The 15,738-nt window shown below is 44.3% G+C and overlaps 1 protein-coding gene across 1 annotated transcript; it reads right to left on the reverse strand.

Moving 5' to 3' along the window:
* Positions 1 to 8,429: 8,429 nt before the first annotated feature.
* On the reverse strand, positions 8,430 to 15,348 carry LOC148108323 (uncharacterized). Its single transcript, XM_087871182.1, has one exon. The coding sequence runs from the start codon at positions 15,001 to 15,003 to the stop codon at positions 13,057 to 13,059; it is 1,947 nt and encodes a 648-aa protein (XP_087727308.1). The 5' UTR covers positions 15,004 to 15,348; the 3' UTR covers positions 8,430 to 13,056.
* Between the last annotated feature and the right edge of the window lie 390 nt (positions 15,349 to 15,738).

A 15,738-nucleotide genomic window follows, 5' to 3' on the forward strand; every position in this document is an offset into this window, starting at 1 on the left:
CTTCTCCAACCTTCCACTCTCCCCTCCTAGCCTTTCCTTTCCAGCACCGGGTCCCACCCTGAAAAGGTGATGGACACAGCTGGCGGCACAGACACAATTCCGGGTGGAACCGGCTAGACCTGTAGGGATTTCCCGACAAATACCCCAGCCCTGTCTCTGGGGGGCTTGCAGTTTTGAAGGCCCTGACCCACTGCAGCCTCTCTTGCTGGCGAAGTAATTAACCTGTCCTTCCTCTTGATCCCAGCTCCGGCTTCACGTTCTATTTTGGCTCCGAAGCAGGGAGGTCAGGTTTTCACAGCAGAATGTGAAGAAGAGGAACACGTTTTTCTTCCTCCATTCTCAATTCCTTGGCCAATTTAATATGTAAGTGTACATAAGACAGATTCACAAGGGAAAAAGAAAGTGCTTTCTTACCTACGGGAGCCTCAGAGACATGAGGCTCAAGGACAGGCAACTGATGCCTACAGGCCACTGTGACTTAAGAAGGGGTTGGGGATTTAGCATTTCAGAAAGGGGCAAGGATACGCACAGGAGAAAGGAGAGCAAATGTGTGTCCAACAATAGTTTCCCAACCAGGCAGGCAAGTCTGTATGGTCCAGAGTTATTCTGAGTCATTCGTGCTCTTCCGGATAGAGTTCCCCCATCTCACTTACTGATGGTGTATCATCAGCCTCACAAAACAATGAGACCCTTGCAGTTGCAGTAACAGAATACACCTAGAACACCTTGTCAAAGTCCTTTGAAGTCCTGCCAATGCCCTTCCAGCCAACTTAGTCGGCTTCATATGTAGCAAGCACCTTTAGCCTGGGTCACTGATGAATCACATCCTCCTTTCGCATATCTACAGATGACGCATTTGTTCCTTAAAAGGCCTTGCGGCTGAACTCTCCGGCACGAGCTCGCCCTGGGCACCATCATACCCTGCTCAGCACCTCCTTCTTGTCTACAAGGAGCCGCCGGGGTGCAGTTCATACAGCATAAAATCGTGAAATGTGTAAAACGAAGTGGCAATCTAGGTAATGACAAAAGAAATCTAAATAAATACCAGAGAGTCACAGCGGAATGGACTAAGCCTGCACCACTTTTACAATAGTAATATGGTCCGGATTCTCAGTGGAAACTTGCAGGATTCTAAATGTTATGTCATCATTTTTTTTTCCCTTTATGCAAAGGAACCTGCATGAGTTTGAGAGCTTTATTTCCGTCATTCCAATGTGGCCACCCGTAGGTCATAGTTTCTAAGCGGAATCCCAGATGCCTAGGCAGCTGTCGGCTTGAAACATTTTCTCCATGGTCTGGATAGAGACTTTTCAAGCTTCACTGAGAGTCCAGAGGTGTTTCCACTGGCAACCTTGGCCCCATGAGTGGCTTCTAGGCCATTACCGACAGTCCTAGGACTCCAGGTGGGCGAAGCATGAAGCTCCTATCCCACATTGCATCGGCCCCTCCAGCATCCTGTGCCAGATTCTACCTGAGCTGGTAAATATCACAGTCCCTACGTAGGTACGAGACAAGAAGAACTACTAATACTTCACAAACATTATAGGCTTCGGATCCTGTTCTGATACACGTGGTGAGGAACACACAGACTTACTCTGTACAGAATTCAGACGTGCCACAGAACTTCTGAGTTTAGGGCTCATTATGGTTGTTACTCTGTGGGTGCGAAGGCCGAAGGGCCAACCCTCTCCTAGACACAATATCTCCCCTAAATCCTCTCTGAGATCACAGCTATGACCCCAAGCACTCTTCTCCTTGGGAGCACCTTTGGGACTTTTTAGACCCTCTCTGCCATCACTGGGATTGTTCTCTTTCCATTAGACTGTGTGAGGGAAGTGAACAACTCGGCCTTCATGCGTGCTTCCCAAATGCCAGCCCCTTTTTTCTCTTGAGTGACAATCACTGCGCATTCAGGCTCTTCCGTGTATCCTGGAGGAATTCCAAACCTTTCTCATCTCATGAGAAAACTGAACTGTTTTTCTCCATGTCAACCGTGTATATATTCATGCCTCACAGAGGGTTATGTACAATGACAAGCCAGTCAATTGTAGGTAAAACTGTAAGACAGAGAATCTATGCCAGCAGTAAATAATAAACCATAGACATACGATGCATCCTACTATAATACTATATGATTATCCATATGATTTTGTTGCAAATTAGTCCCAGGAGATAAGGTCAGAATCTAAACAGCAGTGTAAGATTGTCTCCTGAAGGAATGAAGAGATGTTCAAAATACATTTGAATGTGTATTTCAGTATCAGATATTACATTGGCCAAACATTTACTTCGGTGAGGGTTGTGAACACCGCTTCACAAACATGGTTAACAAGTCTGTTGGTCCTTAAAGAAGCTTGTGCCCGTCACAGTCACTGCAGAATCTCTAAGTGGCAACAGAAATAGTGATTACGGGCGCCTGGGTGGCTCAGTCATTAAGCGTCTGCCTTGGGCTCAGGGCGATATTCCGGAGTTCTGGGATGGAGCCCCATGTCAGGCTCTTCCGCTGGGAGCCTGCTTCTTCCTCTCCTACTCCCTCTGCTTGTGTTCCCTCTCTCGCTGCCTGTTTCTCTCTCTCAAATAAATTAAAAAAAAAAAAAAAGAAATAGTGATTAAACTTGCCACACTAGGTCCTGTGTTACTGCAAACTCAGGAGGGAAGAAGACCATTCACAGTGCAAGGCTAAGACCCACTGAAACACCTACAGTCATGACCACAAGCACAGCTAGCTGTAACCTGTACTCACTGGAGTAGAGGCATCTTACTTCAGGGGGCGTTGCTCAGGGACAGGAAACAGCACACACATATCCTGCATCTGAGGATAAGGCTCCATTAGGAAACATACATGCTCTACCTGATGGCCCAGCCTAAGTCTCACCTTCCTGGTAACTGAATCCCTATGGGGGCATCTGGTCAATCTCACTTGGGCACACTCTCCAGGACCAGGGACTCCTTTAACCTTCACGGCTGTCCTGTGTAGTCTGGGTTTACACTAGCACAAGAATCTGAATCTCCTTCCATCTTAGAGAAAGAGGCATTAGTCATCCAGGGCACTCTCCTCCCTCCGTAGAAGCAATCGCCTTCGGGGTAGCCAGGTGGGAGTCCCCCTGTGTTCCTCTGACTGTGTAAAGAACACTGAGCAAGGCTAGAGATGCAAACAGATAGACACTGCTTGTTCCCATGGCAACTGGTCATTAGACAAACAGATGAAGAGTCATGATCCGAATCATCCAGGAATTCTTAGAGCCTCTGGGTACATGGTTGAATTCAGGATTGTGGAGTCAGTGTGAGGAAGAACAGGGGTAGACGGGGGACTTTGCATCAGTTGGGCCAGTTCCCTGTCTGTGTTGTGGTGTGAGCTCTGGTGTCACCCCTGATGGGTCATCCATGGACCAAAGAGTTTTTAGTAGCAGTAGTCATAGCATTCAGTTCACATTCTTCTTAAGAAAAGCTTTCTAATACAATTGTCCCAGAAAATTCTGAGAAAGAATTTGGCTTTTTCTTTCCTTTAGGAAATAGAATGGAAAGAAACTACACTCATGAAAATACTATGAACTCTGTGTTGATCTTCTTTGGAAGGGCTCGGGAATGACAGAGCTGAAAGTACCCCAGAGGCAGGGAGATCAGAGCCCACAACCAGCTCCCCCTCAGCCCAAACCAGATCCAACCCCTTCTGAGGCTGTGTGCAGGTCTGGTCTGCCTCTGGGGTCTCCTCCTTCCCAGGACAGATTCGACCGATCACATTCTGTGTTGACTCTTCCTTTCATCTCTTCAGGGCTGGTGGTCACAATGTTCAAAATCCAAAATCTCATACGTGGGAGTAAAGGACTATACATTTTAGTGACTTCATTGCTGTTTTTATCATGAAATCCTGTGCTTCATGAGCCTTTCACACAGAATCCTGTTTTCCAGGATTGCTTTTTTTCCCCCCCTAAACAATAAGGCAGCAGTGATGAGTCCTTCCATGTGCTTCAGGACACTGGTATCAATGTGTCTCATGACACCTGATGTTAACTTCCTTCCCTTGGCTCAGGGTCTCTCTGCCAGATGCCCCCAGAAAACAAAGGCTGTCACCAATGTTTCCTGGATATCCTGGCCTTTGCAAAAAAAAGGTTCTAAATTAGTCCTGGACTGGCAAGTTTCCATTTGTTCTGTACTGTGTTACAGATATTCTCTCCTTTATTACTTTTTAAGTTTTAGCAAAAGCAAGCAAGGATCATATAATGACTGTATGTTCAGGGTCTTAAAATTCTAGAGGGTAACTGAGGACAAAAGACAAATGACATCATTTCAAGGAAATAATCAGGCGTTTGTTGCAGTAAGGAAGGAAGTATTCATGTTTCATCCTGACTTTACCTTTCCCCTTCCCTAAGGGTATTTATAACCTTTCCTTTGGTGATAATTCTGGAAACTGAACAGCGTAAGGTATTGTTTCTCCCATCTTAAAATCAGATATCTTATCCTAATTTCTCATTCACTAGTACTGGCAAGTAGAGTTAAGGAGCTGAGTATTGGAAAAGCTTCATAACTATTCTAAAGCATCCATCCAGAAACAGCATCTACAGATGCCTCAGTGGTTCAGTCTGCTAAAGCATCTGTCTTCAGACTCAGGTCATGATGTAAGGGTCCTGGGATCGAGTCCCAAGTCAGGCTCCTTGCCCAGAAGGGAGTCTGCTTCTCCCCCTGTCTGCTTTGTTTGCCGCTCCCCATTTGTGATCTCTGACAAAAATAAAATCTTAAAAGAATAATAGCATCTAGAGAAATAATATTCTATAAACTTCTGTACTGTACTATCTACCGAGCATGGTACTGGATTTGAAATTAAAGAATCTCCAGCAACAGTCATGTTGCTTTTCTTATCAACAGATCTTGCCATCTCTAGTGTGCATCCTGTCATCTTTTTCGGAACAGGACAGAGCCCTGGGCACATGAAGAGAAAGGAGACAGTAGCCACACACCCAAGTAAGGGCAGATGACAGAAGCAGACGACACAGACGGAGGCTGAAGATCAAAGGACAAAACTGAAGCTTAAAATGGGGTTTGGGAAGCTCTGCTTGAATGGAATGGTTCTGAAAGCCCATCTTTAATTCTCTGGTGGTCACCGAGGGACAGCTCCTGTCTCATTCTTCACATGCTCCTACATCCTCAAGGACTGACCTTCTGTTCTAGTGTCTTCCAGGGCAGTCACGGTGAAATCAAAAGGCCTCCCCATGGCCACTGAGGGTCTATGTGAACTGATTGCTGTTCCACTGCTAGTGGAGGCATGTGAAAAATCTGTACACACAGGGAGCTTCTCAGTGTAAGCCCCCATGTGATTTATTCCTTTTTGATTTTTGAGTGCACTTATATCGTGGAGACAGAACAGTCTGGTACAACATCAGGAATGTGGGGGAGACTGACCCTCCCCTATGAAATCTTATGCAGACCAGCCCTACCCATCGAGACTTACCCACTGACCACTCTCGGACCCATTCTCAGAACGGTACCTGGGAGCTTCACTGTTTGCACTGGACTCATGGTAGAGTAAGTTGGGCCCCTTCATCAATACCTAACTGATGCTAAAAGTGCCAGAATCCTTGGGGATGGGACCCTGGAGATGGTAGATCTAAAATCTACACAGGGGATTTCAATGGGAAGCCCTACCTGAGGGTGACTTTTTAAACAGTGTTTGTGAACATTTCATGTATATATAAATCACCTGGGATTTCCACTAAAAACAGATTCTGGGTCTCTATACTCAGATATCATGAATCCCTAAGTCTGGATGAGACCCATGAATTTGCGTTTTTATGTTGTAAAGCATTTTATTTATCTGAGACACAGACAGAGAGAGCAGGAGTGGGGGTATTGGCAGCAGAAGGGGGAGGAGTAGACTCCCCAGGGAGTGTGGACTCAGACAGGGGCTTATCCCAGGACCCTGAGATCATGACCCGTGCCAGAGGCAAACAGTTTAGCAATTGAGCCACCCAGGCAACCCTAATTTATATTCTAACAACCGTCGAGGTCCCTGTCCACAGACTGCATTTCCATTAGCACTGAGCTAGAGAACGCAGAGCACACAGAGTCCCTCAGACTCAACCATCATGCGTCACCACACATACTGCCATGTGCAGTGAACACTACTGACAGTTCCAATGAAGATACTTTCTGCTGATCCTGGAAGGCCAGTTAGGGACTAGATGAGGCAGTGGTGTCTGTGCACGGCTGTTTGGGAGAAATGGTATGTGCTCATGCATCAACGGACTATGTATTAAGCACCTACTACATGCACCAGGTATAGGAGGCGGCCCTGGGCCCAGGACACCGTGCTGGGAATCTGACATACACGACGCAAGTTAATCTGTTGAAAGCCCTTGGAATTGGGTACCTTATGTTCATATTTTTCCAGGAGGATTTGAACGCTGGACGAGCCACCGTGGGAGTAGAATTCCCTTCTTTCTTCTTCATCATCAGTCACCTTGAAAGTAATGTTGGATGTGATGGCTCATACAGAGAGAGCAGACTGGGAGTGAGAAGAGTGGGTGAGAGACTCCGAGGGAAATCTGATGCATCCATCATCTGCATGTATGTATTTGGTGAATTTTCATGTGTGGACTATCAGGGCATATCCCAAGAATGGAAGGTAGGGTGCTCTGTGTTCTCTTGGAAGCGCTGTTTTAACTAGAAAGGCAAAACTGAAAATGAAGTTCTAAGTATTTTCTTCTCCTTGATCTGAGTGTCAGCCTCAGGATAGTGGGAATGCCAACTCGGGCCACCCAGAGAAGGAGCTCTGTTCTCTAGACTGTTCTGCGGAGGGAGGATCAGGGATTGGCAGTGGACCGTGGAAGGCAGTTCTGTGGTCTGAGGTCATTTTCCACAGAATCTAAACTGACAAATCTGTCTGAGGCTCTGGCAGCCGCTTTTACCAGAGGGACTATTCCCACTGAGAATTCTGGAGTAGCTGAGCTGTTTCCACAATGTTAGGGCCCCAATTCTGGAAGAGGAACCCAGGGACCTCAGAAGGTCTGCTGCAGAGGTGGGACTAATGGCTGCCTTACGAGTTCCTATTCCACAGCGTGATGGTGGATGCCTAGTCCCTGATCCCTAGCAGTCCGAGGTCCTCTGCACTGGAACAGGCGCCTGACTCAGGACCGTGAAGGGCTCACCTGCGTTCTCCTCCTGCGCATGTGCGAAGTTTGGGTACCAGGAAAGGCAGAAACCGGAGACGCCATCCAAAACTCTGGGTGCGATAAAAATATCGCTCAGTGGGAGGACTGGTCTGTCCACAGCCTCTGGCCCCACCTTGTCTGAACTGGGAACTCAGATGTCTGGTTTTGGTTGAGAAGCCACTGGAGGCGGTCCTCCGGAGGCCTGAGGTGGTGAATGGAGGTGCACAAGATGGCGGACTTCGGCCCTGAAAGGGGCTGTGTGCGTCACAAGTCCTTCATGCGCATGGGCAGCACTCGATGGTAAACCTCCGGCCCATGCGCGGTGAGCGGTCATCACCAGGGGTGAAGGCTGGGGTCGCTTGGCAGAGAGTCGCACTGGTGTGCTGTGCGCATGTGCAAAAGTGGGCGGAGCCAGACAGGGAAAACTGTAACGTTGAGTCTTCCACCCTCTTACACTGTGGGCGCAATGTTAAGGCCACAGGAGAAAGTACTCAAGAAGAAACGTGGTTCTGTGTGGTGGTAACACTTGAACGGATGTACCTTCAAATTTTCAAGACTTACTTTGACCAGCGAATTGTTTCTTCACATGGTTAGGCATGCTCGATGTGTGGGAGGTTGCAGTGAGGTCTTCACAGACACACCACGGAAGGAAAGCAAGGCCAGTATCTGATGGGCAGCGCCTGAATCAGTTGCCTTTTTCTGGAAGGCCTAGTTGACTGGATTGGTTGAATTCCTTTTCCTCCATTCCAGTGCATTGACTGAACATGTGGGCTGCTTGCAGACGCTACAGAGACAGTAGAGTCACGGGAGTCTAATGGCTTCCCTGTAATTTAACAGTGGAAACATATTTGGTAGAATATTACATTTGTCTGTTTTGTTTTGGTGTTTGATTTGCAAGGCTAGGTCAACAATTGTCCCCTCACTGTTAGAACGCACGGTCAGAGGGTCTTGGGGTGACTCACTTGGTAGAGCTGTCTTAGGCTCAGGTCAGGATGCTGTGGTCCTGGATTCAAGACCCACTTCTGGCTCCAAGCTCAGCAGAAAATCTGCTTCTCCCTCCCGTTCTGACCCTCCCACCTAATCCTGCTCCTTCTCAAATAAACATTCAAAAAAAAAAAAAAATCATGACGGTGCAACCATCTCATGTCCCAGAATCACGCAGATAAGTCACCTGTGTATAAAGATCGGCATTTCATGATGTGGGTCCTAGCCGGAGACAGATGCATTTAACTAGGCATGTGCATAAACAAGGGATGTTTCTCCAAAGGTGTTGTATTGTCAATTACTCAGGAAATGATGTTTTGGGAATGCAGTAAATCCATTTATAATAACAGGATATCACTGCCATCATATAGCGTTGGTTCAGGAAAACAATTCAATGGAGAGGAAGTATCTGACAATATTTACGAACACTGAAGCAACACCAAGGTATTTTAGTGCCTGTGTGTTAGACAATTCCAAATGGAATTTCACATCTACTCTGAAATTGCAGGAGGAGGAGGGTACACCTCAAACTGACCAGCTGTTAGGTCTAAAGATCAAGCGATCACTACTGGGGACAACTAAGGGAGATTTTTATTTTATTTAAATATTTTCAAAGTTTGTATTCTCTCATTTTTATTTTACAGTTCAAGTTATGCCTATGTGTAGATGTTTTCTCTCACTACCGTAACCAATTTTCACAAATTTAGGAGGCAAAAAAAGAACACTCTATTCTTTATATGTCTGAATTACAGTGGGCTTGGCTGAGTTTTCTGTTTAGGGTCCAACAAGGTCAAAATCAAGATTTCATGAGGGATGGAACCATCTGTGTAGCCTCTAACAGGGAATCTACCTCAAGACTCCTGAGACTGTTGATGGCATCCATCTGCTTCTCCCTGTTGATACTTACCCTCTCCATGGTCACACATTGTCCACAGTATCCCCAGAGATAGAAAACATCAACTCTCATTGTTGACTCACACTTTTACCTGTGTATTCCATCGAAAAGCTTACTGAGTATTTTATGTAAGTGTGGTTATTGCCTCATGAACTGAAATTACAAACAGCAGTGAATTGTGAATCAAATGCAAATCAGGGAATTAGTGAGAATGAATGAATGAGTGACCTCCTGGAACTCCATCACCCAGAGCTCTACCTGTCCTCGCCCTCTGCCTCTGCGCCACATGGTGACCTGAATCTCCACACCTGTCGATGTCCATGAACCCTAGCACTCTGCCTGCAATGACCCCTCTAGGCTGCCTCACGCTCTTCCACATTCATATTGTGCATTTTAGACTTTTACACCAGTAAACCCCTCTTCACCTAATTCTAGAGCCCTTAGTCCAAAATTTCATTGTCCTTGAATCTTCCATTCTTTCCTCCTCCTCTGTGGTCATTTATTTACCCTCCACCCCATCTTTCTAATAACTTCTGCCCATTTATTGTATCTTTTATATCGACTGCCCTCAGTATCTCAGCCATCATTTACCAGGACACCTTAGTTTCCTCATGGCCCCACACCCATTATGCTCAACCCTATGCTCCCTTTTTCCCATGGGCCCTTAAGCCTATTGATGCCCACCCGTCTCCCAGCTGTGAACATCCCCTCCACCCACATTAAACCCTGTGTCCATTATGTTCCCCTGGCATCAACTTTTTTCCCCACCATTCATCTCTGCTCACAGCACTGGGCACCCCCGGGCCTCCATTCACAAGCAACTATCCCCCTTACACCCCGATGTTCTTTTTTTTTTTTTTTTTAAGATTTTATTTATTTATTGGACGGAGATAGAGACAGCCAGCGAGAGAGGGAACACAAGCAGGGGAATGGGAGAGGAAGAAGCGAGGAGCCTGATGTGGGGGGTCGATCCCAGACGCTGGGATCACGCCATGAGCCGAAGGCAAATGCTTTCTGACTGAGACACCCAAGGGCCCCCACCCCTATGTTCTTTCGCCATTACTAGGCAATAAGCTTTGTCTGCCTTTTACCCACCAGTGCATTTGATCTCCCTTTTGCCAAGTAATTCACCACCCATTATCCCCTTCCTCTCCATTTTTCCTCCACCCTTTCATTCTTTCAACACACATATGCCTCATCGCCTTAATATCCCTGCATACACCCACCCCCAACCTTCAAACCTGTAGTGCTCTTTAATCCCTCAGTGACAGTTAACTCCCTACTGCCTTCCAGCCCTGTTGTGGGTTACACAGAATGCCTCAGATAAACATGCTCACCTCTTCATCCTCAGTACCTGTAACTGTAACCTCCTGGGGCAATAGGATCTTTGCAGATGTAGTCAAGCTAAAATGAGGTCATACTGGATTCAGGTAAACCCGAATTCAATGACTGCAGTCCTACTGAGACGAGGGAATTTAGACACACACACAACACTGTGTGATGATGAAGCCAGAGACAGAGATCCATCTACCAGCCCAGGAAGATCAAGGAGAGCTGACAGTGCCCAGATGTCAGAAAGAGGAAAGACTCCATTGCACAGATAAAGTGTGGCTCTGCCAACAGCGTGACCTCAGCCACCTAAGAACTTCCAGAAGTGAGAACCAGAATTTGGGGGCTTGTTTAGCCCCCCAGTTGTGCTAATTTGTTCCAGGAACCCTAGAAAACTAACACAAGTTCTGTCCTCTTCCCCTGTGGCTATCCCCCAAACCCCACACTCTGTGCACTCTGTTAATCCCTGTGGCTTCACCTGCCCCCACTGCATCACTATGCAATGTTTCATAGCAAGACGGTAGACAACTGAATACCATGGGACACATTTAAGAGCCTGGATGAGTTATGTCTGAGATACTACGGGCTACTTGGTACAGTCAATTGCCAAGATTTTCACTGCACCTGTTTTTCCAGACACGTCAGAATCTGAAAGCAATAGGTCTCTCTCAAGTTGCTGTCCACTGCTGTTTTTTCCAAACCCTAGAAAGACAGAGAAGTGGTTCTGAAAGTAACGAGTTGTTTTGAGGTATGTGGACTGTCACCACCAAGATTTATGGAAATAGGTGTTATATTGAACATGGTAAGTACCACCGAGTGACATCATCCTCCTCATCCTGTACTTCCAAAACCAAAATGAGCAAAAATCCCTTTTGACATTCTGCCAAACACCATATAATTAAAAACACACAGTACAAAGTCAGCCCCGTATTTTACAATGAAATTTGCCATGTTTTACCACTCTCTCTGGTTAAAGTTTACGTTGACTGATGGAAGCGTGGCTATCCTGCTTTCTTTTGGATTCCATTTGCATAGGATATCTTTCTCCACACCTGCACTTTCAGTCTGACTGTGTTCTTACAGCTGAAGTGAGGGCGCCTGGGTGCCTCAGTCGATTAAGTGTCTGCCTTCGGCTCAGGTCATGATCCAGGAGTCCCCAGATGGAGTCCAATATCAGGCTCCAAGCTCATCAGGGAGTCTGCTCCCTCTGACCCTGGCCCCTCTCAGGCTCCCTCTTGTTTTCTCTGTTCTCTTTCTCAATTAAAAAAAATAATAATAGTTTTTAAAAAATGAAGCGAGTCTCTTCATGACTCTATACCTTTGGGTCTTGTATTTCTTTCCATTCAGGCAATCTGTATCTTTGGCTTACAGAACTTAGTCCCTTTATAGGTAAAGGAAGGAACAACACAAGTATGAAGTTACTGCTGTCATTCTTTTGTTTTCTGGCTGTGTAGAATTATTTGACCCCTTCTTATTCATTGGCTATCTTTGTGATTTGATGATTTTCTGAAACGGTATACTTAGATCATTTTCTCCCTCCCCATTCTGTATCTACTATTACATTTTTCATTTTCTGAGTACCATGAGGCTTAAAGAAGACATCTTCTAGGAGTCTATTTTAACTTCTTACCAGCTTCATTTTGCATACTAAAACACTTTCACAACTCCAGCAACTCTTTAAAAAAGTGGCTGTACAACCGTATCTCATTTCATGGAAGAGATAGCACTTCTCTGATATCTATGACGATTTCTTCATTTCCACATCAATTCATACTTTCCCACGATTACTATTATGAACATGAATCACAGTTGACTGGACTGCCATCTCTTTTCCCTAAAGACCAATTAGTAACTCATTTAATTTGTAATAGTCACAAACTGTTTTAGTTCTAATAAACGGAGAATGACGTTTTGAACACCCACTTCATGATGACCTATTCAATGTCAGAAGCACAAATAGAATATCCATTTAGATTTCTTTCATATACTGTATGTTCTATTGTCCTTCATCTTCCATGCAAGAGAGATATGCATGGATCCCACCTAAGCAAGAAGGGCATCTCTTATCCTTGACCCAACAATCACCTACGTACTTTCACACATACACCAGGAATAACTGAATTTTCTGAAGAGTTGAGAGAGCAGAAACACATTGATATTCCCAAGTCACAAATCTCATATAGGGTCAATGGAAATGCACGCACACTGAAATTACACCCATACAAATATCCCTCCCTTCCATCGTTTGAAGCAGAATAGCATACACATTATCTAACCGACTAACCTTGTATTATTCCTTCTGAGGTGATATCTGAAGTGAGTAACTCACGTACTGCTTTCTACTGTGAATTCTGTGACATACATTGGACATTTGATGTTCATTAAATACGTTTCTATGTTTCTACATAGTTCTATCTTTGAAGTTACTTTTCTTCTCTGAACTCTGATGATGATTTCTAAAATAAAACAACATCTTTCCTCATTCATTATCGTTGTACATCTTGAACCAAGACTACATTTTTGATACCAAATAAGGATTGAATTCCACTAAAAGGCTTTGCTGCTTTCTTGACGTGTTACAGTTTAGCTCCTGTATGATTAGTGATGAGATTCAGCAAGTTATGACTTCCAGCTAGAGGTCTGTCACATTCTTTCATTTGTAGTATTTTTCCTCAGTATGAACTCTATGATGCTGACGTGGAGTTAGGGCTCAACAGTCCTTCCAAATTCTCTCACAGTCTTCAAATTTGTAAGACGAGCCCCACTATGAATTCTGTAATGTTCGGTAAGGCATGATTTCTGCTTAAAGGCCTTGCCACATTCTGTACATTTGTAAGGTTTCTCTCTGGTATGAATTCTGTGATGTCTAGTGAGTTTTGTTTTATGGGAAAAGGCCTTGTTGCATTCATTACATTTGTAAGGTGTCTCTCCAGTATGAATTCTCTCATGGCTTTTAAGGTTTCCTTTATTTTTAAAGTCCTTGCCACATTCTTTACATTTATACGCTTTCTCTTGAGAATGAGTATTTATATGCACACTAAGGTGTGGGAGCTGTTTAAAGGTTTTGCCACATTCTGTACATTTGTAAGGTCTCTCACCAGTATGAACTCTGTGATGTGTACTGACGTTTGCTTTGTGGAAAAAGGCCTTGCCACATTCTTCACATTTATACAATTTCTCTCGAGAATGAGTATTTATATGGTTAGTAAGGTGTGAGAGCTGTTTAAAGGTTTTGCCACATTCTGTACATTTGTAAGGTGTCTCTCCAGTATGAATCCTCTCATGGCTTTTAAGGTTTCCTTTATTTTTAAAGTCCTTGCCACATTCTTTACATTTATATGCTTTCTCTTGAGAATGAGTATTTATATGGTGAGTAAGGTGTGAGAGCTGTTTAAAGGTTTTGCCACATTCTGTACATTTGTAAGGTGTTTCTCCAGTATGAATTCTCTCATGTATGTTCACGTGTGATTTGTGCCGAAAGGCTTTGCCACATTCTTTACATTTGTAAGGTCTCTCACCAGTATGAACTCTGTGATGTGTACTGACATTTGCTTTGTGGAAAAAGGCCTTGCCACATTCTTCACATTTATACAATTTCTCTCGAGAATGAGTATTTATATGGTGAGTAAGGTGTGAGAGCTGTTTAAAGGTTTTGCCACATTCTGTACATTTGTAAGGTGTCTCTCCAGTATGAATCCTCTCATGGACGTTAACGCATGATTTGCGTCGAAAGGCTTTGCCACATTCTTTACATTTGTAAGGTTTCTCTCCAGTATGAATTCTGTGATGTGCAGTGAGGTTTGTTTTGTGGGAAAAGGCCTTGTTGCATTCATTACACTTGTAAGGTTTCTCTCCAGTATGAATTCTCTCATGGCTTTTAAGGTTTCCTTTATTTTTAAAGTCCTTGCCACATTCTTTACATTTGTAAGGTTTCTCTCCAGTATGAATTCTGTGATGTTTAGTAAGTTTTGGTTTCTGCTTAAAAGCTTTGACACATTCTTTACATTTGTAAGGTTTCTCTACACTACAGATTGACTTATGTAAATGTATTCTCGATGACTCACTAGACACGTTCAAAGGCTTATCACTAGACACGTTCAAAGGCTTATCATATCCGTATGGTTTCTTTCCCACATGAATTCTCTGATGATCTCTCACGCTGGAGGACTGGTTAAACTCTCTTTCACAATCGTTACCTTTATAAGAATTCTCTCTTATATGCATAGTGTGATGTATAAGGTTGGATCTTGCATCAATGAATTCCGCACACTTAATACGTTCAAATTGGTTCTCTTGAAAATGAGTCCTCATATCTTTATTAACATTTGAGCCTTGATCAAACATTTTCTCACACTCACTGCCTTGAGCAACTCTGTCTCCATTGAAAATGCTCCAATAATTTTCTAGGGTTGCGTCCTCAGTGAAGGACTTCTCAAGTGGTACCCACTTAGCAGTCGTTTCTTCATTTTGAAATGTCTGACGTTCAGAAATATTTGACTGAAAGGCCAATCCAGTCCTCTCTTCAACACTGTTCAAATCATTATTTTCAGCATGGACTAGGTAACTTTCCAGATTTTCCACATACTCTTTCCATGCATATGTACACTTGAAGAGTTGACTGGAGCTTTTGCTTACACACACACCCTGCATTGCAGAAAGAGTGGACTTCAAAAGGAAGGGTTTACAAAATGTTTCATATCCCTCACCATCTTGGGCAGTAAGAGTCTTGTTATGGGCAGTACTCTCAATTTGGACATATCTGTTACAATCATGATCGCAGTCTATTGTTAAGTGTAAATTCTCAAGGACGCTATGTTGATAACGACCCACTGACACGTTTTGAAATGAAGCTTCTTTGCACGGCTCTGGCTGGAAGCTCAGGCTGCCATGTGAAGATACCGCTGAAAGATTGAATAACAGAAAAGTCAAGTCATTCCATGCTGCTACCTTCAGATGAATACACTGATGACGTCTAATATACAACCATAAAATCAATCAGAGAGTGTCAGCAAGACAGCTGACAAGGAATCATCAGGACTTCATTTCTCCATGGACACATAAACTTGCACACAACATACTGACCACATTGCTAAACAGATGATTCTGTAGTACTGTCATGATATAACACAAATCCTCTCCTCTCCCTCAAAGAATCAGAAAAACCATTCTGAGGCCACAAGCAGAGGAAGGATGAATTTTTTAAAACACTTATTTGAGAGAGAGAGAGACAGAGGGAGAGCATGAGAGGGAGGATACCCAAAGGAGAGGGCAAGCACATTCTCATCAGAGCAGGGAGTCAATACGGGATTCAATCCCATGACCCTGAGATCATGACCCAAGCAGAAGTCAAAGACTTAACTGACCGAGCCATCTGGGCCAGTGGAA

Source organism: Ursus americanus, chromosome 21 (assembly GCF_024610735.1).
Source record: "Ursus americanus isolate L20-20 chromosome 21, mUrsAme1.1.p, whole genome shotgun sequence".
Lineage (NCBI taxonomy): Eukaryota > Metazoa > Chordata > Mammalia > Carnivora > Ursidae > Ursus > Ursus americanus.